This window comes from Vidua macroura, chromosome 8 (genome assembly GCF_024509145.1).
Source record: "Vidua macroura isolate BioBank_ID:100142 chromosome 8, ASM2450914v1, whole genome shotgun sequence".
Taxonomy (NCBI): Eukaryota; Metazoa; Chordata; class Aves; order Passeriformes; family Viduidae; genus Vidua; species Vidua macroura.
Window position 1 is genome coordinate 15077396 of NC_071578.1, and position 24966 is coordinate 15102361.

At 38.9% G+C, this 24966-nt stretch overlaps 2 protein-coding genes across 4 annotated transcripts in view; both read left to right on the forward strand.

Annotated features, from left to right (window-relative positions):
* The window catches only part of KNDC1 (kinase non-catalytic C-lobe domain containing 1), a 61112-nt gene extending 47852 nt beyond the window's left edge, over nucleotides 1-13260 (forward strand). The window contains exons 18-31 of one of the 3 annotated variants that reach the window (XR_008438166.1): nucleotides 1414-1507; nucleotides 1619-1716; nucleotides 1990-2201; nucleotides 3497-3610; nucleotides 4008-4155; nucleotides 4412-4591; nucleotides 5648-5863; nucleotides 6180-6262; nucleotides 7486-7636; nucleotides 8036-8158; nucleotides 8259-8318; nucleotides 8937-9094; nucleotides 9357-10236; nucleotides 12627-12698. Coding sequence is in view for 2 of the 3 variants with exons in the window: in XM_053984031.1 (XP_053840006.1) it covers nucleotides 1414-1507; nucleotides 1619-1716; nucleotides 1990-2201; nucleotides 3497-3610; nucleotides 4008-4155; nucleotides 4412-4591; nucleotides 5648-5863; nucleotides 6180-6262; nucleotides 7486-7636; nucleotides 8036-8158; nucleotides 8259-8318; nucleotides 8937-9094; nucleotides 9357-9588 (1869 nt within the window). In the remaining variant the exon portion in view is untranslated. Of the gene's footprint in view, nucleotides 1-1413; nucleotides 1508-1618; nucleotides 1717-1989; nucleotides 2202-3496; nucleotides 3611-4007; nucleotides 4156-4411; nucleotides 4592-5647; nucleotides 5864-6179; nucleotides 6263-7485; nucleotides 7637-8035; nucleotides 8159-8258; nucleotides 8319-8936; nucleotides 9095-9356; nucleotides 11523-12626; nucleotides 12699-12969 lie in introns of those variants that run through there. The other 2 variants (XM_053984032.1, XM_053984031.1) reach the window with 2 other exon arrangements.
* Nucleotides 13261-23279: 10019 nt separating this feature from the next.
* LOC128810895 (homeobox protein VENTX-like) lies at nucleotides 23280-24677 on the forward strand. The gene is given in 3 exon segments (XM_053984057.1): nucleotides 23280-23631; nucleotides 23634-24017; nucleotides 24138-24677. Coding segments are annotated over 3 exon segments (903 nt in total). The 5' UTR covers nucleotides 23280-23424; the 3' UTR covers nucleotides 24450-24677.
* Nucleotides 24678-24966: the final 289 nt, after the last annotated feature.

A 24966-nucleotide genomic window follows, 5' to 3' on the forward strand; every position in this document is an offset into this window, starting at 1 on the left:
ACTCTAGACCTATCTGAATCAGAAAATGTTACGGAATAGACAGGGAATTTGCCTCTGACTTCATTCCTTCTCACCCCAGATTTTTAAGGGGACAAACTACTTTGTCCACTGGATTCCAAATGGCCACTCCTTCTGATTCCCTTTCTGTTTACATAGTCTCTTAATCACCTTGATTTTGTTTTAATTGATGAAGCAAAAGCAGACCTTGAAGTAGAAGTGAGCAGCTTCCAGTTAGAATCTGGATAATAGCTTTCCTGTGCTTTCCCTGTTCTCTATGTAATGCCTCTGTAGGAGTACCTTTTAAAAACCCAAGGGGCTTTTATGACTCTATACTAATGAACTATGTTGTTAGACCTTTTGAGCTTTTCTGAAAAACAGTGAAGGTTTTTCTTAAGCTCAAATTAATTTCTAGCAAGTCCATCCCATTCAAGCTAACCTATTTGCCAATCTGTTGTTTGATAGGTTAGCTCTGAGCTGTGTGTTTTCTGATCACTCTGCTTGTGGGAGTTGTCTGCTGCATTCTGTGAACTTACTGCATTTAAAATGCTGTTTCATGTAACTGGGTCACTGATAGTTAACTTAGGACCCAAGTGCAAAAGTCATCTCTACATCATGTTTGTTGTTTCATAATAAATCAGAAGCTGAACCCAAAGTGGATGGCCCATTTTTACTGGCTGGTAAAATAATGAAACCTTTGATATGCAAACAATTATAAATGTAAATGTTTACTTTTAAATTTATATATTTTGAGGGGCCTGATATACTTTTGTTTCTACTCACTGCTTAAGTTACATAATTCTATAGAAATTTAGTTTATTTTTTTCAATTTTGCGAAACACATAAATAGAAAATATGAAAGTTGAACTTTGAAATTTATATGTCCTTTATTTCTAGAGCATCTCTCTTGTCTGCCTTCTGACCTGGTTGTATAATATCATGTACTTATACTTGTTTGGAAGCCATTGATTTCAGTCAGACTTTGAGTTCTTGCTGCAAATATAGGTCAGCTGTTTAAAGTGTTTCTAGGGCCTGCACTAAATTCAGAACATACAAATTTTTATTCTGGATTACTTCTGATTTTAAATTTTAAAAATGCTCTTGAAACAACCAGATAAGTGCAATTATAACTAAAGGCCTATTTATGTGAACAAATTCAGACAAACTTACACACAGTCTGCTCCAGTTCTTAACTTGTAGAACTGTGGCATCACTAATGCTTTCCTGGCAACAGGTAACTCCTGGTGTATCTTGCCTGTAAACGCAGGTATGAAAGGTAGCTTTTCATTATTAATAACATATTCTTGTCTGTTTGGATGTTCTTTCTTCTTCATACAAAATAATTCTCTTCTAAAACTTCTCTCTCTTACTTCTCTGCTTACAATTCTGATCAGAATCCTGTTTCTTTTTAAATAGGAACTAGAACAATTGCTAATGATGGAGACAAAAAATTACAGAAAGACCATAAAGTTTTACCAGAAACTATTGCAGAAAGAAAGAAGAAGCAAAGGTAAGATTACAGCAACTTGCCAGTAATAAAATGGCTGCATGGTACTTTTAAGGACCTGCTCTATAAATCTGAATCATTGATGTTCTTATGCCATGCATTTTAAATCTAAAGGAGCTGAAACTAAATCTGTGTTGCCCAAACTGAGAGGACAGCTACAGGAGATGAAATCAAAAGTGCAGTTTCTTGAACTGGTAAAGAAATATGTGCAGGCAAGTCAGACTTTATTTCACTTGTGCTTCATTTGTCATTTCATTACTGCATCAGTGTGACTGGCTGCTGAGATCACTATATGAAATTTGAAATGGTTTGTGTCAAACTGCCAAATTAAGTAAGATCCAAAAGAATTATTAAAGGTAATTGCTACTAGTATTCTTGAAAAAAATCAATTACATGAAATGCAATTTGTCTTTAAATTGATTACATTTTGTGTGAATTTTCCTCTTTAATTTCTTGTTTTATCATGGCCTTGCTTCTTTGAGCAGATGATGTATGCAGAGCAGTGGGGTGTGGAATCCTGTGTGCTGCCTACAGTCATTCACAATGGGAAAGCTGACACCATGGACATGGCACCTGTGGATGAATCATCATTGCTGCTGTACTATAACACAGAGAAACACCAGTGTAACAGTCGGAATGGAGTGAGAGTTCTGCAGGCCGGTACACCACTTGGTTTGATGGCTTATTTATATTCTAGGTATAGTATATTTTACACATAAATTGGGAGTGGGTTGAAGCATAGTTGCTAAATCAGGAAAAACTTGTCTCTGTGACAAATCCTAGTTACTCAACATTTAATAAATTATCCTCTTTTCTATCAAGTTTGTGTTATTTCTGTGAACACTCATTTACAGAAATGGAGATGAAAATGTCAAAGGATCTGCTGGCTTTCATTAAAAGTATTTGATAATAAATAAAAAACTAGCAATTTTGAATTTTTTATCTTTTACTTATTTGAGGTTTGCTCTGATAGTTGCCATGGAATCAAGACTTTATGTTACTGCCAGCAGTACAACAATTCTTCAAATAAGCATATAATCATATAATTTAGTAATTCTTATTAATAAGGTCTGGGTATGAAAATGTTTAGGTTTGATTCTACAGATTATTGCCCCAATAATCAGACCTTGGCACTGATCAAGATGCAGGCTTATCTCAGGGTTTAAAGGGGGACAGAGATGTCCTTCAACTCCAGTGAGGGCAGTGTTGTTTTAAGGTACCTAAGCTGTAATAGTGTGAAGGATGGAAATTGCCAGAGGCTTCATCAGACTTGTGCCACTGTAGAGGGAGCAACTTCCTCCCAGCTACTTCTTCCAGTTCATCCTGACTCTTGAGACCCAGTTACACTGAGTGCTGCTTTTCCTGGTAGTTAATATTTTGCACAAAGTGAAGGAAATGTTTTGGAATTGGACTTTCCACATTCATCAAACCCAAACTTCCATGGTCAGCTGTAAGCCAATAGGGAGAACAGACAATTAACCTGTGTTAAGACCTTAAGAGTGTGTGTGTGTATAAAAAAATAAAATGCCCTCATTTTTAATCTGTGTATAATAAGTGTATTCTGTTGTTAAAGTACTACTCCTCTAATTAGAGCTACAGGGAATATTTTCTTGCTTAATGTATCGACTTCTTATGCTGTTATAATAAAAATGCTTTAAAGCAGCATCAAGTTAGATGATAGAAAAAAAAAGAAAATGTACTAGTTCTTCTATACTATTTAGAATTGCAACTTGCCTTAATAATGGAAATGTCAAAGTGGTTATTCATAAAATTGAAAGTAGAGAAACTCTTTATGAAACAAATTATGCTTTCAGGGTTGGCAATCACAGTACTTAATGTGTAAAAATAATTTAAAAAAGAACCAAGGTTTTATGAAGAGTTTGAGAATTTAAAATGCCTGTTCTTGATATTTTGAAGATTTTTTTGCTGTTGCTGTACTTGAATGCAAGTTGAAGATGTGTTCTTGTCTGAAGTTTTTCTTGTGCTTTACAGAAATGCCTTTTTAGAAGGTTATGTACAGCAGTTTCTTTACACATTTCGCTATTTCTGCACACAAGAAGAATTTTTGCAGTTTCTTCTTGATAGAATCAGCAGCACTTTATCCAGGTACAGTAAATTCCCATGAAAAACATTATCAAAACACAATTGAGTTTCCTCCCAATAACAAATAGCTGTTTCTAAAAAGTCCTGCTTAATTAAAATAATTTTGCTGTTTGTTTTTGTAAGATTCTCTTAACAAGTGAGAGCAAAATGAGAGTAAGAGCTGCATCTGACAATGTGCTTACTTCTCAGTTTTGCTTCTCACTTTTACCAGTTATCCACTAATGGGTAGTAATTACAACCTCAACTTTGTTTCCATAGAGCCATGGATTCTAGAGACATGAAATTTAGGAATTTAAGATTCTACATTAAATACCAAATAAAACTTGTGGGTTTTGTCAATGTTTATTTTTAAATTTGAATTGGATATCAATTTTGTAAAGTTTCTTTTTCTTCTCACCAGTGCAAGCCTGGATCCTTCCACGTTCCTTACCAAAATATGTAACCGCAGTTTCTACATCCTGCAGGCATGGATTGAAGACTGTTACAGTGTAGACTTTGCAACAAATACTGATCTTCTGGGTACCCTAAAAGAATTTATTTCTTCCAAGGTAATTCAGAATTCAGTAGATCCTTTAAGAAAAAAAAAAAAAAACTAAGTCAGTTATGGGATATGTAACATAGTTATTACAAAAAGCTACTCTAAGTACAATTAAAGTAAATAAAAGAAAAATAATGCTGTATTTGACAGCTGTGTTCAGTATGTCTGGTTTTGGACAGGTAAGAATCTTAAAACTGTATTGCAACTTGCTTATAATTTCTGGGAAATTGAGTTCTGTGTTCTGTTAGCCTATTTTGCATTCCCAGGTTGCTTCATTAAATGGCTACGGGGAGCGCTTGTTGTCGCTGCTCGAGGACGCCTCTGCCAGGAAAAGTGGCAGTGCTGATCTGTGCTCTGGTGTGCACAAACGTGAAGAGGAAAGTGAGGAAGGCAGAAAAACATTACATTCCCTATGTAAAAAGCTCTCAGAAGATGTTTCCAGAAAGGTGTGTCTTTTCTTCAGACTGCAGTGCATGGAGCACATTTCCAAATATTATGTTTTGACAAAACCAGAAGTGTCCTAAGTTAGAGTCCAGATCTACTTAGTAAGAATTATGTACATGCATTTTAAATTTTCTTTTGAAAATATGTGAGATTCAGACAGTTCTGTAACCATGGCAATAATCTTAAGTTTTAACTCCTGATAGCTGTTTCAGTAATCACAGATCAGATAATCAAAATTTTGAGAGTAGAACTCTTCACTGTTGACACTAGCATGTGACTTATAGTTATTAGGAGACCTTTGCCCCCTTGTCAACCATTAATGCTTTTTATTAGGCATCTTTGTAAGATTATAAACACAAGAAAACAGCAGGAGCTACGAGGTTCCCTGCTAGAACTTCAAAGCTCGTAGCAAGAATTTGTCTGAACTTTTGTCTGTATTTACTATTTTATTGTGTTCTACGGCCCAGAAACCAGAACATACTGCAGGCTTTTCCCAAAAACAGATCTCTTTACAGAGTGACCAAAACAACATGTGGAAGTCAAATGTATCAATAATTTGCAAGCTGAATTAAACATCAGCCACGTGATAAAGTTGCACAACTCCATGGGTATACTGGGGATTCAGCGAAGAAAGGGCAAACAGAGTAGAGGAACATGGACTTTTTTTATTGTCACTGCACAGTAATGATAATGGACAATGGAAGAAGGGAAGAGAATGAAAAACCAACTGTTTCTTGGAAAGAGATGTTTGATTCTGAGCAAAAAGAAGTAAAATATTTTATGGCAGCAAGCTTGAATACACAAAGGCTTGTTTGAAACACTGATTGTTGATTGAGATCTGGCAACCTCCTGCTTAGACTCATCCACTGTGCATATTATATTAGCTTAAAATAGCAGTGTTGAGTAAACCAATTTGTTCTGGGCTAACCTTGAAGGTTAGCTGAAGAGTTTTGCATGCACAAAGGTGTTTCTCATAACACTTTCTTGAAAGTTACATCAAGGGGAAACTTAGAGTTTGTTTTAGAGAAGTTGTAACCTTACATTTATTTTTTCTACAGAACTTCTACTGGAAGTTATCCAAAGGTATGGGACCAATTGCACAATATCAGAGAGAGCGACTGCACACAAGTTCAGCAGTTTTGCCAAAGCCCTGCTGCAGCAGTTTCACAGGAAAATCCTCAGTCTCCTTAGCTAGAGCAGATGAAGTGGGACCAGTTCTCTTGATGGAGTGCAGTGCCCAGCAGCTTTGCTGGCAGCTGACACTGCTGCAACAGGTACAAAGGTCTTCGGTTTATTTGGAAGTACAAATAATACCTATCTTCTTACTCTTTCTCTTCTTTCTTTACCATTTCCCAACCTTGTTTCAAGCTGATGTTATACTATTTTATAAGACTTTGAATTAAAACTATTCTCTTGAAATCTCTACAGTGAAATTTAGAATATCTAATGCTATTCTTAGGCTGTGATCCCTCTCATAATTCATGCTGCTGGGGTGGGAGGAGGACCATACTCTGTCATTTTTATTTCTGAGCATTTTTAAAAGAACTGTTAGAAGTAACAGCAGATATATCTTGCTTTTTTTTTGTTTAGGAAGTATTTAATAAATGTCATCCAGTACACTTCCTAAATTCCAGAGCACTTGGTGTTAAAGATAAATGTGTTGCTGTACCAAAGTAAGTTGCTTATTTTAACTACCCTTTGATTCTGTTGATGCACAATAACTTAGAGTGTTTCACTTTTAATGCGGCCAGAAACAGAGAAACAATTTAAATACTGAATATTTTTTTACAGGCTAGGTAGCCTGCTTATATGGGTTATTTAATTTCAGGAGAATTCATATGAGGTTATGGGTATGTACCTATGCACATGCATGTATGTGGAAGGCCACATTTACCAGGTGATTTATTTGAAATCTGAAATGAGTTGAGGCTAAAAGTTCTTATTTATAAGAACTTGTTTTGGGGGTTGCTTGAAAGGTTTCATTTTTGGCAGGGAAAAAGTGTCATGGGTTCTGAAGTAGATCTGTGTCATGAATGTGTATATAAAATCTCAAAGACATTTACAGTCTTACAGAGTAGCTGAGGTTGGAAGGGAGCTCTCAAGATATGTAGTCCAACCCCCCGCTGAAAGCAAGGTCAGCTGGACCAGGTTGCCCAGGGTTGTGTGCAGTTGGGTTTTGAAGGTGGATGGAGACTCCACAGCTTCCCTGTACAATGTTCCTTCTGTATGTTAGGGAGATGAATTATTGGTATTCAGAGATACACGGGAATTTTCCTATAGTTACTGGAGTGATTACCAACCTACTTAAATTATTTGCTCATCAGTAATTAATGTTTTCATCCAACCACATAGACCTAATTATTTTTATGATGGTCTACTTCTTACATACTCAGTGGATTCAGTTAGCTTCTAATTAGTAGTTGTTAATTGCACTGCCTATGGTAGATTTTTGCTTCTAAGGGTGGGGAATGAACTCAGATTGTTCAATGGCCAAGGTTTATACAGATTTTGGGGTTCAGTCATGGGAAACAACTTGTGGTGCCACTTGATATGAGGCTCAATTTCTTATGTGGCTGCAGTTCTTGAGTCTGGCTGTTATTTTGTGTCAGATTGGCTGGGCTTTTATGCACTAATGAGTGGTGAAAGTGTTTTTATGTACAGAAATGTATCCTGTATGAGCTTATTTTTTTAATCAGATATAGTTACCTTGTAATTATAAGGAAGAAAAAGTAACATGGCTCACTACATACATCATGAAGTATAAAATCAAGATGCCAAGCAATGCAAAATTATTTTAAATGGTTAGAAGTTGACATCTTCACAATCAAGGTTTTCTTTAAAAATACAGTATCAGCCAGAATTATTTTTGCCTCTTTTTTTTCTGTATTTTCCTTAGGGCAGTTTCTACTGAGACAGTTTCACTTAAAGTCTGTAATCTTTTTCTGTCGAACTGCATACAAGACCAGTACCTTCTGCAATTATTGAAAAATGCAGACAGTATCAGCACCTGGGTTGCTGCTGAAATTGTAACATGTCACACAACTAAGGTTTGTCATTGTTTATTGCATTATTAACTACGAAACAGTTATGTATTTGTCATTATCTATGATGTTATGTAGCAAAATTGAAATAGTCTGAAATACACCTGTGAGTGGGCAGTTAACAATTTGGTTTGTTGTCACAAGGAGGGTCTTGGATGCTCTTTAGTAGCAGGTGTCAAAATCCAACAGAATGTAAGAAATGGATTGTCTGAGGGAAATACAGGTCCCACTTTCTTCAAGGACACCTGAGCAACAGGAAGGGAAAAACTGTGTGAAGGGAAATGCTACTACAGCGATTTTGATAACAAATTGAAAAAGGAAATACCTCTTCTTCCTTCTCATTTAATTTTATTATGTAGATTTACTATGTATATTTGTATATTATATATCTTAATTTTTTTCCAGCGGCAGGTGAGCTTGTTATCAAAATTTCTTCTCATAGCAAAATGCTGCTATGAACAAAGAAATTTTGCTACTGCAATGCAAATCCTAGCAGGCTTGGAAAACCTTATTGTACGACAGTTGCCAGTAAGTTTGGGACTCTGTTCTCTAACCATTTTGCTTAATATAATCTTGTTCCAATATAGACACTAATGTGAAAAAAATATATTTTCTCTTTTATTGTAAGGCCTGGAAAATTCTACCTGCAAAAGTAGCTGAGATAATGGAGGAGCTCAAGGCTGTTGAGGTATAGTATAATAAGTTCTAAATGCAAAATTACATCTTTGGGGTTGGAGAAGGTGCAAGATCTGCTTAAATGGGTGTCTCTGCAGGATGAAAACCATAATTATTACTTTAATTGGGAGTTTAATTTGATTGAAGACTTTTTACTGCTAATCCAAGAGTTTACATAAATTTTAATCTCAGTATTTTGTTAACATGTGTCCTGTGTGACAAATTAAAATTTCAAAAGCAAGCTTAAACATTAGATATGCTACATTGTGTTAGAAAATTTCTGCAGAAGCTTTGCAGCTGTAATGTGTTCTGAAAAATCTTAAATGCCTATTTTATTATAGGCATTCTTTTATTGATGTGTACAATTTTGAAACATTGAGATTTTAAAATGCAGTTTTGCATGTGATTTAGAATAATTGAAATTAGGTATGAAATATCTTTTGATTAAAGTTACTTTATTAGTGTAGTTTAAAAAGTTTGCCACCAGATGAATTCATAGCGTTGTCTTCAACTTCAGTGCCAAAAGTTAATATTCATGGCAAATAAATAGATAGTGTTACGTACATGGAAAACTTGTAAAACCTTCCCCAAAACTTAATGTGAGATTAATCTGTGTGCATTTTTTAACTAGGTGTTTTTAAAAAGTGACAGCTTATGCCTGATGGAAGGAGACAGATTCAAAACTCTTCCAACAATTCCGTCAGCCCATGTTTTGGCTATGCATGTCCAGCAACTTGAAACTGGAGGATTCACAATGACAAATGGAGCTCACAAGTGGGCTAAACTTAGGTAATTATTTTAATTCTGTGCATATATCACCTATGCTTTTTATTATATTATCATCTAATGAGATAATGAGAGCTAATGCAGCATTTCACAATTAACAGTCCAAATTGTTTAATTTGTTTAGACATGTAACTAGAGGTACATATACAATAGAATAAAATGCTGGATGCCTTTGAATTTCCTTCAAGGTTTGTTTTTTGGTTTATGCTTTTGTTTTTATCATCAGTAAAACAAACTAATCTTTTTTACCATATTCTCTTACAAGAAATATTGCAAAAGTTGTGAGCCAAGTTCATGCCTTTCAAGAGAATCCTTACACATATGCACCAGATTTCAAGCTTCAGTCTTACCTCAGACAAAGAATAACTCGTTTTAAAGATGCAGACATTTCTGCCTTGGCAGCTGACAACTGTGCCAACTTCCATCAGATACCAGCAGAAAAACATTCTCGAAAAATTCAGGACACACTGCGCAGGATGAAAGCAACATTTCAGTAATTATTTATGTTTCATCTGTTCTGTTCTGGGTCTAGACTGTAAAACTGGATTGACTTGACTTCATCTACTGGACCTACTTCCAAGAAAGTACTTAAGTGAAGCAACATAAGATACTTTCTCAAGTTGAAATTATTATATTCATAACATGGAATTATAAAATGCTGACTTATGAGATTTGAATCACTGGCAACTGAATGGCAGATCAAAAGAATAAAAACAGAGATAAAATTAAAGAGTATAGATGAAAAGGCTTATTAATTTTGTTACTCGTCTTTAGCATAAATAATTAATTAGCCTGAAAAACAATATCCAAAAGATACCAGCTTCTGTTGCCAAGCTGGCCTAGGAGAGTTCAAAACATAGTTCATTAAATATTGAATCTATTTTTATATAAACACAGTACACTTATATCCTGTCACATTGTGCATATAATTCAGAAACACAGATCCTCTGCTATTAATGCATTGACTGTTGGTGTGTCTTGCTTTTATGTTGTGTATTATGAAAACTGTAACTGGCATAAATAATTGGCTGCCTATTTCTCCTACCAAGGTAGGAGAAGAATGCTATCGTTCAACTTTTTTTTTTTTTAGTTTGATTTTAAAGTCATCAGACTAACCTGTTTCCAAATGAAAGTAAGATCTGGATGTAAGTATTACCAATTCATTGCTCTGCTTCTGCACTCCTGGCATTGTGAAGACAGTAAATGTGAAATTGCTTTGTTCATCTGTATTTGGCACAAGAGTCACTTTGCCAATTTATGTCTGTCTGCTCATTTGAGTATGGCTTTTGCTCCTGAGGTTGTTTTCGTAGATCACAGTGCTCCAGCAGCATCCAATACAAGATAACCATGTGAAATTTGGATCTGCAACTTGTAAAACTGTGGTGCTAACCTATTCATAGAGCTTATACTTACAAGACCTTCTAAATGGCCATGAAATGTGTTGCTATTGCTAGAAAATTTATTGAGCTACTCAGGTTTATGCAGGGCCAGAATGTTAAGGCTAAAAATCAGTTCAAAATACAATTATTTCTACCAGAGGGAGCAATGGTAGTGTTGAGTGAAAAGTAGGGAAGGGCAAGACATGCTTAAGCACTATTCTGAAAGTGATTTGCTTAGAACTGTGTTTAAAAAAACTAAAATGTTTTGAGAGGAGTGAAAGGCAGATGTGAACTAAATATCTCATCAAGTGTTAGTGATGGAGAAGGATAACAATGTAAGAAATAGGAGTGTGGACATGTCTGCTATTTTGCAGTTGTACTGTTGTGTTTGACAGAAATGCATGTGCACATGCTAAACTGTAGCTTTCTCAATGTGTAAGAGGAAGGCTTCTCCTTTTCTTTGTCAGTAACAGCAATATTACATCTCAACCCTTTCTCGTCTTCCTCAGTAAAAACACGGTGTGCCATACTTTCCTTTAAATACTGTTACTTTTTCTTACTAATACAATACTACTAACTTTTGGCTCTTATTGGTTTAAACATTGACAAACTCAGTCCTCAACAGGGTTTTCTTGCTTTTGTCCTACTTTTAATATGATTTATTTTATTTACCATATGTAGGTTTAACGTGTCATTAATTATAGTATTCTGACTTACCCTTAAGGAAGTAAATCGTGTTTCTATTTCTCTAAAAATTGTCAAATGGGAAAACATTAACTATTTGCCTCCTACCTTTATGATTTAAGAATGTTAATAATAACGTTATCTTTGGACATACATTTCACATATTTTATCTGTATGCATTTATTTTAAATAATTGGTTTTGTTAGTAGTTATTTGGGGTTTTGTCAATTAAAAATTACCATTCGCTTAAACCTACACCTTGCCTTTGAATGACAGTAAAATTTTAAGTAGCATAAGTTTTACTAATGTAAAATACTCCACAAGACTTGCTAATCACATGATCTTAATAAATGCATTTTATACAGTTACCAGTCAGACTTTTGAAATTGCTTTTGTGAATTTTATCATTTATATTTTGCATTCATGAGAATTAGCTCGTGTATTTCTTAGCTCTGTGTTACTACATCTAGAAAATATTGTTTATTCTATAACAATAACTGGTGCTATACAAGATTTTAAAAATCAGCTCATGTCTTCTGTAAAGTGCTTCCGTGTATCAAACTTTATATTGGTATTAATGCATAGTATTGAGTTATGGTACTACTTTGGGGTGTTTCCATCAATCAGACATTTCAGATTTTGTGTTTAGGCACCACCCCACAACAACCACAGCAACAAATATTAATAACTAATGAAAAAAAAAATTCACTTCTTTACAAGGAAATTGGTTTGGTTTTGTCCATGAACACTGAGGTGTGTGCATCTTACATGACACAGATTTCAGAAGAAAGTTGCATCTAGCATATAACTGTGCTGCTCATTTATGACTAACAAGCAGTAAGGGTTGAGCTCAAGTTTTTTTTTTTTCTTAGTGAGGAATGTCCTTTAAGAAAAAAAAAATGGGACAAAATATATCAAAGAAATACGTTCATTTTAATCTAGTTGGTAAAATATTATTGGCATCAGTAATTATACTCCATGAATGAGGGACTTTGCAGTCTGGCCCTGTGCTTCTGTTCCAAAGTCAAATTTTTGGGGAAAAATATTTGAATTTGTTCTTTAAGCCACAATTGCCACCAGCTGTCCTAGCTCTTTCTCATTTATTTCCACAATCCCCTCATCTTGCTTTTATGTTTATTTTTCAAACAGTGACCTATGGAATTATGAAATTAAGTCTGCTCCTTGGGAGACTTTACAGCTGCTTTGTGTATTGGTGCCCTAGGCAGATGTTTGCCTTCAGGATCCCTGGGGTTTTCACTCCTCTTTATGAGAGAGCTGGGAAGTGTGTCCCTCTTACACCAGCTCTGTTAGAAATCAGGTTTTCAGCTCCAACACCTCCAGAAGCCTGGCAGGAAACAGGGATGGAACTCAATTGGACCTATGAACCATTCTGTAGAATCGCAAACCAAGGAGCTGGCATAGAATTAATGAATCAACACTGATTCATGATTCTGACAAATTCTTTTCCTTAGAAAATTTTCCACCACTTCTGGACTTGGCTTTGTGTATTGCATTGGTTTCATAAGCATTGAGACAGCATTTCTGTGAGTATTCAATGTGATTTGCAAAGGATTAAAACTTGAGGAAAGTTTGTAAATTAAAAAATAACTAAGTTATAGTTAGAAAGGGGTGGAAGCCACCAGTTTTTTCAGTGTTAAACATACAGCTGAGCGTTACAATCCTTGATATTGTGATGGTGGAAAGAGTGCAGATAACTTATATTTCTCCTTCATACTTGTTTAAATACACCCCAAAGCATAACCTTGTTTAAATTCCAAGTGTTCTGTTTAGAACTATCTTTTTTTTTTTTTTCAGAAAGTCTTTTTTTCTCAAAATATCCTTTATAAATAATTTGTTTTAAATGAATGCTGAGCTTTAACAGACCCTCAAAGCATTGGAAATGCAGGTTTGAACAATATTTGAAAACTAAAGTCCTATAAATCAAACTTAGTTGAGTGGTCATCTTTGGGATTTGACTGATTAGGAGAAATTCTTCACCTATAAATATTTTTGCCTTCATGAAGTTATTATAAATGTGAGACACTGCCCTCACTATGGTTTGGACTATAAAGATATTTTGGGAGTTTTTTCATTACAAAAGATCTTGTAATTATTATGTACCAATAAATTACTATTTTATGGTGGAATATTTCATTGGAGATTTTTATGTGACTTCATAGCCTGATAACCCTCTAAAATACATGTGAGAATGAACAATTTCCTGTTTTGAATTCCTACTTAAAAATTCCTGCAGCAAACAAGTTTGAAGAAACTTTTAATGTGGCTGTTTTTAATCTATAAATGAATGACAACAACTCTGCAAATAGATGCTTATTTGCCGTCATATGTGATAAAATTCATAAACAGTAACAGTAGTAAATTATTCACCTAAGTAGCAAAATTCCAGGAGAGTCAGCTGCACAGTCATAGACTAGGATTATTGGGTTTTCTGGGGAAAAGGGAAGAAGTTTCCCCTTGGAAGAAGTTTGGGTTTTCTGAGGAAGACGTGTCTTAATATCCCTTCAAGATATCTCCTAGTTCTCATTTTCTTGATGCAAGGAAGTGAAAGGGCAAAGGACTTGAAAATAAAAGGTGGAAAAGAACAGATGACTCCTGAGATGAGAGCACAGATCCACAGACATGAGCAAAGTAACTTTTCTCCATGAAGGTAAACCACAGGTCAAAGGTTGGATAATTCTCTTAAAGACCATTCTTGGGAATAAAAAATCCCCCAAAATCAGTTTATTTAAATAAAAAATAATGGACTGAAACCTAGGGAAATATGTGGAGAACTCAATGGAGTGCCAAACAACTGTGTTTTGATGTTTAATCAGCTAAACTGATGAAATACTGAATATCCTAGGCTGCATCTGAAAATTGCAAGGATGATGTCTGGAAATGTCACAAATAGTCTCTCATTTATTGTTTCTCCAGACCAGGGGATGTGTTGAAGTACACTGTGCTCACATCCTTACCCACTTCACCTTCTTATCCCTCTGATGACAGCCAGGATATGATTTGCTGTGAGCCCGGTGTGAGCACACTTCAGATAGAGCTTTGTGTATATAAGCTAGTGCTGGAACCATAGGGAATAATCTGACTGTTTAAGATTTTACAGAGTTTAATAGATAAACTGTTGAAAATCTGCATGTGGAAAGCAATCAAGATGAAAGTTACCGTGGGACATCAGAGTTCATGATTCAAAGGAAAGAAAGACATGAAAGAAGCAGAATAATAACACTGGGTTTCAAAAAGCAAACTTCAGCTAATTCAAGGAATTGAATTGAGGTCCTGGGGAAGGAGTTAAAACACAAAGAAAAGTTCAAGAGAGCTGAGAGTTTCTAAGAAGAGTTTCTAAGGCTGTATATTTTAAGTATAACAACAGTCTATCCACATGCAAAGGAAAGAAAACTTAGAGAGCACTGTGGCTGTGTTAGGGGCTCATCAATTACCTGAAAAAATCAGAAAAGAATACTGGGAGGTGAAAGTAGAAACAAGACAGCTACATTATCAAGAACAAATATAAAAGAACAGCATAGCAGGTTAGGAACAAAAGTGGACACATAAAAAATTTTTGTCAGCAAGGGAAAAGCAAAACAATAAAAACAGATTTTTCAATATTTTTCTGTTACACAATAAGAGCTCTCTGCTTACCAGAAGAGGCAAGTATGAGATGGTAAAAAAGCCTGGACTGCTTGCTGTTCCACTGCCTCCCCTCTAAACAATGCCTGTCATGATCAAAGTTAACCAGGAATGCGGGACAGAGGCTATCAAGCTAATTAGATATATCATGACATTCACTTCTGATTAAATCTGTTCTATAATAATAAGGAGGAAAATAATATTGGAATTACTGTGTTTTTGATTGAGGAAGAATAAGTGAGTTCCCAGAGAACCAGAAAATAATACTACTTTTTAAAAATGGGCAAGACCACAGGAATGAGTGGAAAGGCAAGGTAAAGAGAATGACAGAGAATCAGCCAGGAAAACTTTAACACTAGAAGAGTTACTGAAAAAGCTGTATGAAAATCTGCAAGCATAGAGACTAATTTAAAAGGCTGACATGTTTTTGTCCATGAAGTAATTTTTAAATGACTTAATGGTCAAGGTAACTGTTCCAAGAGATAAAACCAGCATGTTATACGTTGAAGTCAATAAATGCTTTGACAACAGCTCCTCCTGGCCTGATTATATATTTGGTCACTCAGATTCAGATGATGGGCCTCTAAGGTGAATACACAACTGATTAATACATCATTTCAGAGGTAATTAACATGCTTGTTGAATTGTGAAAGTGAATTGAGTGGGGTTAGGACTATCCAAATGTTATGAGTGAAAAGCAGGTGCAGATCCTTCAGGGACAAGACACAAAATAAGTGAGTGCTTTGGCTTTATCAAAAGTAGCGTTCCCACAGTGGGAATCCTGGACCACAAATGAAATGAGGACCCAAAGCACTGGAGCCCTGCTCAGGAGTGAAGGTCCAGGGAAAGTGCTGTGGGGGTGAGTAAAGAAATCCGTGCTACTTAACATTTCATACATATGCAATGTCCTGTTTTGCTCATTAGCTGCCCTATGTAATGCAGGTGCTGCTGTCTGAATTCCAAGACCTGCAGATGGCCTTCACCTTGCACCCGTGCAGATGGGGGTAAGCAAAATATTCTACCTTACAGTAATGAGGTAAAACATGCTCGGTGCTCAACACACCCAGGTGCTGAGAAGGGAACTGTTGCAGTCACAGTAACAACAAGAGAAGACCTGCTTGGGACTCTCCATACTCTGATGAGGGAGGCAAACTATCCAGGATTACCATAAGGCAGTGTTCTCCCAGCCTACACTGTATGGAACGTGTAGGAATGTCTGTGAATTGTATTGCTGAAATATAAGGTGAGATGGAAAGCACACTTATATAACATACAAGCTTAGAGCTCACAAGAATCATGATAACAGTTTAAATTTCAGCTTCAGGTCTTACGGTTTTGAAGGATAAATATTAAATGAAAAATCACTACAGAGCTTCAGTAAAAATCTCTGGGGACCATAACAGATCACAAGCTGAATAGGAATTCATGTGTACAGTTTGTAAAAAGAAAAAAAGAAGGTGGGGGTAGGAGACCTGAGGTGTACTACATGAGAGCTGCACATGACAGAAGGTAATTATTTTGCTCTGTTTGGCAATAGAGAAGCGTCAGCAGGAATACTTTACCATTTGGGCACTGCAGCTAGGATACATACAGCCAAAATGAGAGAGAGTAGAGGACCACAATAAGTATGTTTAGAATCATAAACTGAGAAAGACTGAAAGAACTGGACTTACATAGACATGATTGGATTGAGCAGACCTGTGAATGTGAAATGTTGCTGTAAAAATTTTAGTAGCTGCAGGGGCTTTTGAGGGTTTGTTTATTTTGAAACAAGGCTCATTTTGTTTCAGTTTTTACATTGGAAAGCTTCCTGTGAAGCAGTGGAATAGGTTACTCATCTGTAACACACCTCTGAGATCTGCTTTCCTGTGAATTTTTAAGAACAAGTGAGATAAAACTGTCATAAGTGCAGGCCTTCTTGTTCCTGTGAAGGGAGAGGGGACTCAGTAGGGATCTTCAGTAAAGTAAATTGGGCACTAATTCAAATACTTACCTGCAATCAGGGAATTATATTAATTTGATTATTAATTTAATTATATTCCAGTCACTTCAGTTTTCAGGGGTTTACTTGCATTCTTCCACTGATAGGTACCAAAAGTAGGTGATGCTGTGGGATGAGTTGCTAGAATTTATGTCAAAGATGTTGTAGAGGGATGCTGAATTTCCTTTCTATGCATATGCTAATGCAGTGGAAAAGTGACTTGATGCTAAAAGCAGCAGCAGGGGCAGTAGAGGCCGATCGTGCCATGCACCATCCGTGTGCTGGGTGAGTCCTCTCAGCTGCCAGGACCCGAGTGACCATCCCAGGAGTGTTCCTGTGTACATGTGGCACTCAGGAACATGCTTCAGTGGTGAACTTGGACTAAGGGCTGGACTCGATGCTCTTCGAGGTTTTCTCCAACCTGATTCTATCACTGCCTCAGCTAAAGTGCTACCACTTCCCTTCCTTTGTGTGGCAGCTTTGTGGCTGTGAAGTCTCGCTGTAACCAGGAGATGGCACAAGAGGCCCTCTGCAGTCTCAGCTGTTGCTGCTGCACCGGGAGCAAAGGGAGGCTGAAACACGATGGGCCCTTCAGATGTCTGCCACCCTTGCCTATTAGAAAAACGCAAACACGAAATGGCAGAGGGTTTTTATATTCCATTTGTAAAATGAACATGTATTTATACTCAGCGTTCAGCTGTTCCCTTTAATCTTTTAGAGAACATGCACACACATCGTCATAGTCTGAAATCCTGTTTACCTTCTATCCATGTATAATACACTCATTTCTGTAAAACCTGGCAAAATAATTACACTGCACTGTCTGGAGGAAATGTAGACATCGAATTGCAGGTTACAGGGGCAGTGTTAAGCATCTTAACCTAGCCACATTCCTGTCCTCACCCACTGAGCCCAGCTTTTCACTTACCAGTAAACTAAGAGAATGTCAGGACATGTCTGTGCTCCCTCTTTGGGATAGGTGAAGGCAGACATACAGTGTCATTTATGCTCTGTTGCTACAGGTCCATATCCTGCCAAAGTTCTTCTCTTCTTCAGGCAATAGTAACATTTGCAGGATACTTGTTGGAAGTGACTGGAATAAGGAAAATAGGAAGAAATGGTGTATAGTGAGGAATACAGATAAAGGGGAGAAATAACTAAAATTGTGAAATGGAGATGAGCCTTGAAGTCAGGGGGGGAAAAAAAGTAAAGATTATTTCCATTTAATTTGAATAGACTGGTTTTGGAGCAATACAAAGACTTGATTTATTTTAGGTGTAAGTTAGGGGGGAAGGAAGTGTCAGTAAAATGTTTTCACTGCAGAGACCAATGCATTTCAAAGCAGCATTGTATGGCATAGACCAGGACGGGCACAGAGCTGATAGATGTCCCCGGGCTGCCAGCTGTGATAGCTCATTCTCCTGCTGGCTGACTCATCATGCTCAAAGGCTAACTCTAACTAGAATCAAGGGGGGAAATTATTCTTTCTTTAATAGCTGAAATTGAAAAGTTACTTTCAAGAATAATAAATGCTTTGGTCAGTATAATTTCTTTCATTTCTTTCTGAATTTCTTTGGAAAGTATTTGTGGGAAATATGAATGGAAAGGGAAAATTTCTGATTTAATGCACTCTGTTAGGTTTTGAAAAGATTGCAAGGTGTCTAACTGTGTCTAATTGTTTTTAAAGTCTAATTTCTAGTCTAAACAGAATTAAACCAACTACAGATTTCTGAGCAGTTTCATTTGAGCAGTGTCCATAGAGATCTCCCTCTGGCAATATGATAGCAATGACTGCTGAAGTAGGATTTACATTCCCGAAACTTGGATGGTTTTCCAACTATAATAGTTTGTCTAATAATAAATAAATAAACAAAAGACTCTGCTGCTGTACCTTGCTTCTGTAACAACAGCAGTACATGTCCTAAATGTGGTCCTGCTTCCTACTGAATTTGACTTTTTTTAATAAGCTTAAATTTGGGTAAGGAGCCATTAAAACAAGTGTTTTCTTTATTAATATTTGTAGCATGTCTCTGCAGAATATATATATTTTTAAAACATTTCACTGACTCTTCTTAGCTGCTGATGGCAGCCTTGTGTTAAGGAGCCGTGGGAGCTCTTGGCATTTTGAGTGCTGTGTCGATTTAGATCAATTCCAAGCATGATGAGACATTAAATTTTCATCTGTGCATTGTCACTGTGTTTATACCAGGCCCTCCCGGTATTTATGCACATATGGTCCTTAAATGCCTTGTGGAAAAGTAGCTCTTTTTCTGTCAAAGAGGAAAGATAATGATAATAATTGATAATTAAGAGATTGGTTGGAGGCCATTTGTAATGCTTTTAAGTCCTAAATAGTGATTACTCAGAAACAGAATGTTTGGATAAACACACCAGGGTGTAAATTGCATAGCAGATGCCAGCAGCCCTCACTTCCCTGGGCAGACCTTCGTGGGAAACCTGCATGTCCACAGGTGAACACACAGCCTCTGAGTGGCATAAACGGCCTGGTTTTTACTCCTTGAGTTGCATCACCACCTAGCTACTCCTAAGAACCACAGATTCCCTCTGCTCTGGTCTCACAGGACCCTCCAATGGGAAAGGGTCCCCTGCTGGTACAAAATGACAGTCCCTTCCTGTGTACCCACGGCAGCAAGGCCAAGTGGTGGCAGCTCTCCCTGCTACCTGTGGAGAACCCGAGGCAGTGGCACCCTCAGCTGCTCCCTGCAGTTCCTCCATAGCTCCAACATCGAGGGGACATCTCAGCACAGTCCTGCCCCCCTGCAGGGCTCTGAGCTTTGGGCTTAGTGGGGCACAGCTGAGCTTTGGGCTGCAAGATGTGGAGCCACAAGTAATTCACAAAGGCTGAGATGTAATCCCAAAATATTTCTATTTATTATCTATTATCCAATATTTCTAAATATTATCAACTGTCTAGTAGGCAGCCAGGTAGGAAGTTCTGCAGAAGCTCTTCAACATGAGAGCAGTGTTGTGTGTGAAGATTTCTGCAAAGCTGAAGGGGAAGGTGCTGCCTCCCCAGAGAAGGCAGCTGTGTATTCTGCAAACATCTGCATGGAGTATTGCCATTATCTATGGTAATGGATCTCCAGATTCCTGCTAGTGGCAATCATGTTGGTATGTCTGAGCTCTTTGTCTCTGCCCCTCTGTAGCAGCTGAGTAAAAGTTACTGTCTGTCCCTGCCCTACTCTGACAAATTTCATTAGCATGAGCAGGTTTTCATCTCCTTGGTAATATCACTTGATTTCAAACATGGTATTTCTGAATCACAGTTTAGCAGGAGATTTTCAAACAACCATTTAATGAATAATAGATAGAAACAGAAAGAAGGCAGCTTAAGAATTTTAGATAAAATTAAACTAGCAGCTGTTAAATATTGTAGCAGTCATTACATTCAGAAGTCATCTGCTACCTGTCCAGGAGATTTACACATTTTATGTGTAATAGAAATGAGATTTGGTTTAATCTTTATCACACCATGATCAATTTGTGTCTCTGGGAGCTCAGCATTTGACACCATCTTTTCTGCAGTGCCATTTGCTTCAATACAATGCAATTAATAAAACAGCAGTGTATAAAGATGCAATTTGCAGCTCAGATGGTAAAAAGTCTTCAAATCAATAAAGGCAGATGTATCAGTGAATGATAAAACTCAATATTTTCTATTTTTAGAGCTCCATCCATAGGTCATGTATTCTTTTTGTCCTATATGACAGCTTGCCAAGTGTCTTTATTTGTTGATATAAAGATGGAAAAGGTAATGTCATAGAAATAGACTCTTTCTTTTTTTTTTAAGTATTTGAATAGAGATATATATGTTATATAGAAGAACATAAGTAGGATATAAGTATATTGTTTATACTTAATATTCTGTAATAACTAAGACTGGAAATAATTCTGGGCACATGGGACATATTTATCTCATTGGGGTGGGATTGTGCCCCATCTGTGATGCAGAATGCTGGTACAGTGATCAGAAATACTTAAATTGAGAAGGAAGCTTGCAGAAAAGTTTCTTTTTCTGATGTTCATGAGAATTAGTCCTTGAGAATGGCATTTTGCCTGACTGCAGGGGAGGCTTGGCAGGATTCTGCAAGCAGGCAGTGGCCCTGATATTGCCAGTTCTGACTGGAGAGCTTGCTGCCAGGCCACATGTTAAATGCAGCTGAGTCAAGAGACTTGTCCTTCAGTAATTCAGTGAACAGAGCACATTCCTCTATGTCTCCTCTCCATCTCCTGCCTGCTTGGTCTGCTCTGTGAGATATGTTGCCAACAGAACTGTCTAATGCTCAGAAGTTCTGGGATTTTAAAATTTATCCTCAGGTCTGTGGTGAGGGAAGTCTTCACATTTACATAAAGAAAAGAATAATTAAGAACCTGAAATATTCAAGGTGGGTTAGGGGGGTTGGTGGATGTGTGTGTTATAAAACAGGAAATTTAAAAGCAATTTTGTACTGTCTGGTCAAGTAAACTTTCTAAACTTTCCATTGTTAATCGGAAAATGCTTGGGAATTATAAATGGATGAGGATTCAAATAATTAGATATCGAACAATTCCATTTGTTTGGTGAAAAAACACCACAAATATGTGTATATATGTGTGTGTGTGTGTATGTATGTATGTATGTATATGTGTGTGTGTCTGTGTGAGTATGTGTCCCACAGGCTTTGTCCATGCTAGAAGTGTTTGTGGACCTCTTCAGGTAGATAACGTATGTGGGAGGCATTAATGCTTGAATGTTTATTTACACATTTTTGCACCATTTTTCCTCCAGGAAGCTTGTTTAGTGGGCTCAGGCTGCAATGTCAGTCCCTACCTACACAGGCCAGAAACAAAGGGCTCCAGGAGAGTTCTGGTCATTTATGGTTGTGGTTCTAGACTGGTTAGTAGACACCTTTAAATAAGGTGACAATCGTGTTTCTATTTTTGTTTGGTTAGAGACAAACTCTTGAACAGTGTCATCACTGGTAGAGCAAAGTAGGACTCATGCTATGCCATGAAAATGAACAATCAATGACAGAGCCTGAAAGGGGTTCACAAGTCAAACTTGAATATAGTTCAATGAAACAATTTTCTGGTGAACAAAAAACTGTAGGATTTCTCTATGAATGGATATAGCAACTATATTTGGAGTGGACAAGAGGTCGAAATGTTTGGTTTAGGAAAAGCTTGACAAAGAGGTTTTTAATGAAACTTCTACTGGATTAATATAAAGAAAATATATATCTGCATAATATTAAAATTGAATACATTGGAAGATTTAGACATAAACGAAGTAGAAGGGTTTTCAGTCTTCAAACCTCTGCCTCACCAACAGTCTAAGAAATAGTTGGATCTGTTGTTACAGTAACTGTTAGCACAGAGAAAGTGAATGCTGAGAAATGCAGCCAGAGTGGCAGAATAGCAGGTTGGCCAAGTCACGGGGTAGACAGAAGAAGAGCACTGGGTTTGCCTGCAGGTGGAGGGTGAGTGTAAAGCAGCAGGCAAGAACAAGGACAGCTAAATGAGATGTGCAATCGTGATCTCTGGAGGCAGACTGATACCAAGCAGGGCTGTGATACGAATTATCAATGCAGTGGAAGTCCCACTCTGTTCTTGCACAGGACAGGAGGTTGAAAAGGGGAGGGAATACATGGCTACCCTGCGGTGAAAAACTGCCCATAAAGCACCAAGAGCCTTTTGTCAATGTACTACAGAGGCTTTACTACAGCAACCAAGTGTCCCTGTGGCACACAAAAGCCAAAGATGAATGGGAATGTTTCTGAAAGACATACATAAGGTAGTAAGAAGAAAAAGAGGGAGAGATAAGATAGCAGAGAAATCTGGATGACCTGCATAGCTGCAAGAGATCTGGGAGGGAAGATAAAACATGAATTCTGTAATTTCAGCAGAACTCTCAGCAGAATGTGAATTCTACGGCAATAATTGTCATTTTCTGATTCGTTAGTCCAGAAACCATATTTTTATATAAACAACCAGAAGCCTGTCGACTCGTGGAATCCAATGACCTTGACATTTACCTTTTTCTGTTTCACAACCTTCTCCTCCAAACTACTCAGTGCGTGGTGTTGCAATCCCGGAGAACCCAGTGAGTGAGTTTCTCCCCTTGTCTGGCTGAGGCTGTCTCGGGAACGCGGTGCTCAGCCCAGAGAAGAGCAGGCTTGAGAAGAACAGTGGGCCTAGTGCTTGAAAAGGAATGGAAAAGCAACTCCGGGAAGGGAGATCGGAAGTAGCAGCGTCCCTTCTCCCTCCAGCGGCCGGGGATGCTGCGCTCCCCCGGGGGTACATTCCCCAGCGCCGTTTGAGGCTGCTCAGCTCCATAAATGCCATTTGAATGGGGATAGGATGTAACAAGAGCTGTAAATCACTGACGGCGGAGTGAACTCCTCAGGGGCAGACACGGCGGAGCCGAGCCTCCGCGAGCTGGGGCAATGTGTGAACGATATCTTTTGTTGGGGGGGGAGGACTGATAGCAATTAGATGATACTTATCTGGCCCTTTGATGTGTATTTACACAAACAACGTTTTCCTCCGGGAGTTGCGGTATAAAGGAGAGGCCCGTGTCCCCCGACACCCTCCTTCCCGGCATCTCCGAAACAAGGCACGATGACTAAGGCCCCTTTCTCCGTGGAATGGTTGTCTCAGAGCAGCCAAGCTCTCAAGAGCCCCACCGAGGGCTCCCCACACCGAGCATCGTCCGCGGGCCGCCGGCCCGGCTCCGGCTCCGGCGTCGGCCAGAGCGAGCGGAGCCAGGAGCAGCCCCCGGGCCCGCGGGACGGGAGAAGCGGCCGGAGCAGGGAGCGCATGGCGGCCACTCCCGCCGCAGGTACCGCGGCCGCGGGGCAGCCTGGGGGGGGCTCCCGGGCAGGGGGCGGCGGGTCTGGGACACCCCCGGCCCGGGAAGGCAGCGCTGCGCGGTGGCTGCTCGGGGACGGAGGGGGCGGGCGGTTCCCCACGCGGTGCCCGGGTCTGCCTGACCCTTTCCTCCTCGTCCCTGTCCCCAGGAGCAGGCGGGAGGCCGTCGGGAGCGGGGCAGCCCGTGCCAGAGGAGGGTCCCGAATGCCCGGGCCCGGAGGAGCCCTGCGGCCGCGGCGGGCGGCGGCTGCGCACGGCGTTCAGCGCGGAGCAGATCAGCACCCTGGAGAGCTCCTTCCAGCGGCAGCAGTACCTGGGCGCCGCCGAGCGCCGGCAGCTGGCGGGCAGGATGCGCCTCTCCGAGGTGCAGGTGAGCGGGGGGCGCTGGCGGCGGCCGCGGGCTCGGCGAATGCCGACGGCACGGCTCCAAATAAAGCCTGAGTGGTGTTGTAACCTCGTCCTTTTTCCTTCCCCTGTACCCTTCCCCCAGATCAAGACCTGGTTTCAGAATCGCCGGATGAAGCTCAAGCGGCAGCTGCAGGAGTTGAGGACGGAGCCCTTCTGCAGCCCCGCTCTCCCTTACGGACCTCAGGGCGCTGTGGTGCCCCTGCCGCTCACATACGTGGCCCGGCCGCCAGCTCTGCCCCGGCAAGGGGCTGCCTCTGAGGGCTTCCCTTTGGCGGCCCTGCCGGCACCCGCCCTGGACCTCAGCAGCGCCTGCAGAGCACAGCCGGTTGGCTTTTGGGCAGCACCCTGCTTTGTGGGGTACCGGGACCCCAGGGCCTTCCTGCTGGGTGTCTGACCCTCTGATACCAGCTAGGACTAAAGAGGATTTGCACTACTGACAGATATCTGGGCTGCCCTCGTCTGTAACTGCTTGGTGGAGTTAGGATGCAGCACCGATCTAAACATTTACAAAGACATGCTGGACAATCTGAATCATGGACTTCAGGCCCTTGCATTTATAGGCAATTGTAAAATATAAACAGGGTGGGACAAACAATAATATAAATGAAATCTTTTAATAAACCTATTTTTCCAGCTTTCATGTGAATTCCTTTCTCAAGGATTGTAGAGGTATTCATCCTGCCCCAAAAGAAAGCTCCTCTTCTCTTAAAGAAGCATACACTCCTTATCTAGATTTGTTCTGCCCCACCTGCAATTTACTCTGCGTGAATTTCCTTCTGTCTTCTAAAGCAGGTATCCAACCCTGTCATGGAACTGTGCTTTTAGCCAAATATGTGGATACACCTGTTACTCGATACTGGGCTTGCTATAGTAGCAGAACAGATGCTTTTAAGATTTAAAAAATTACTTTC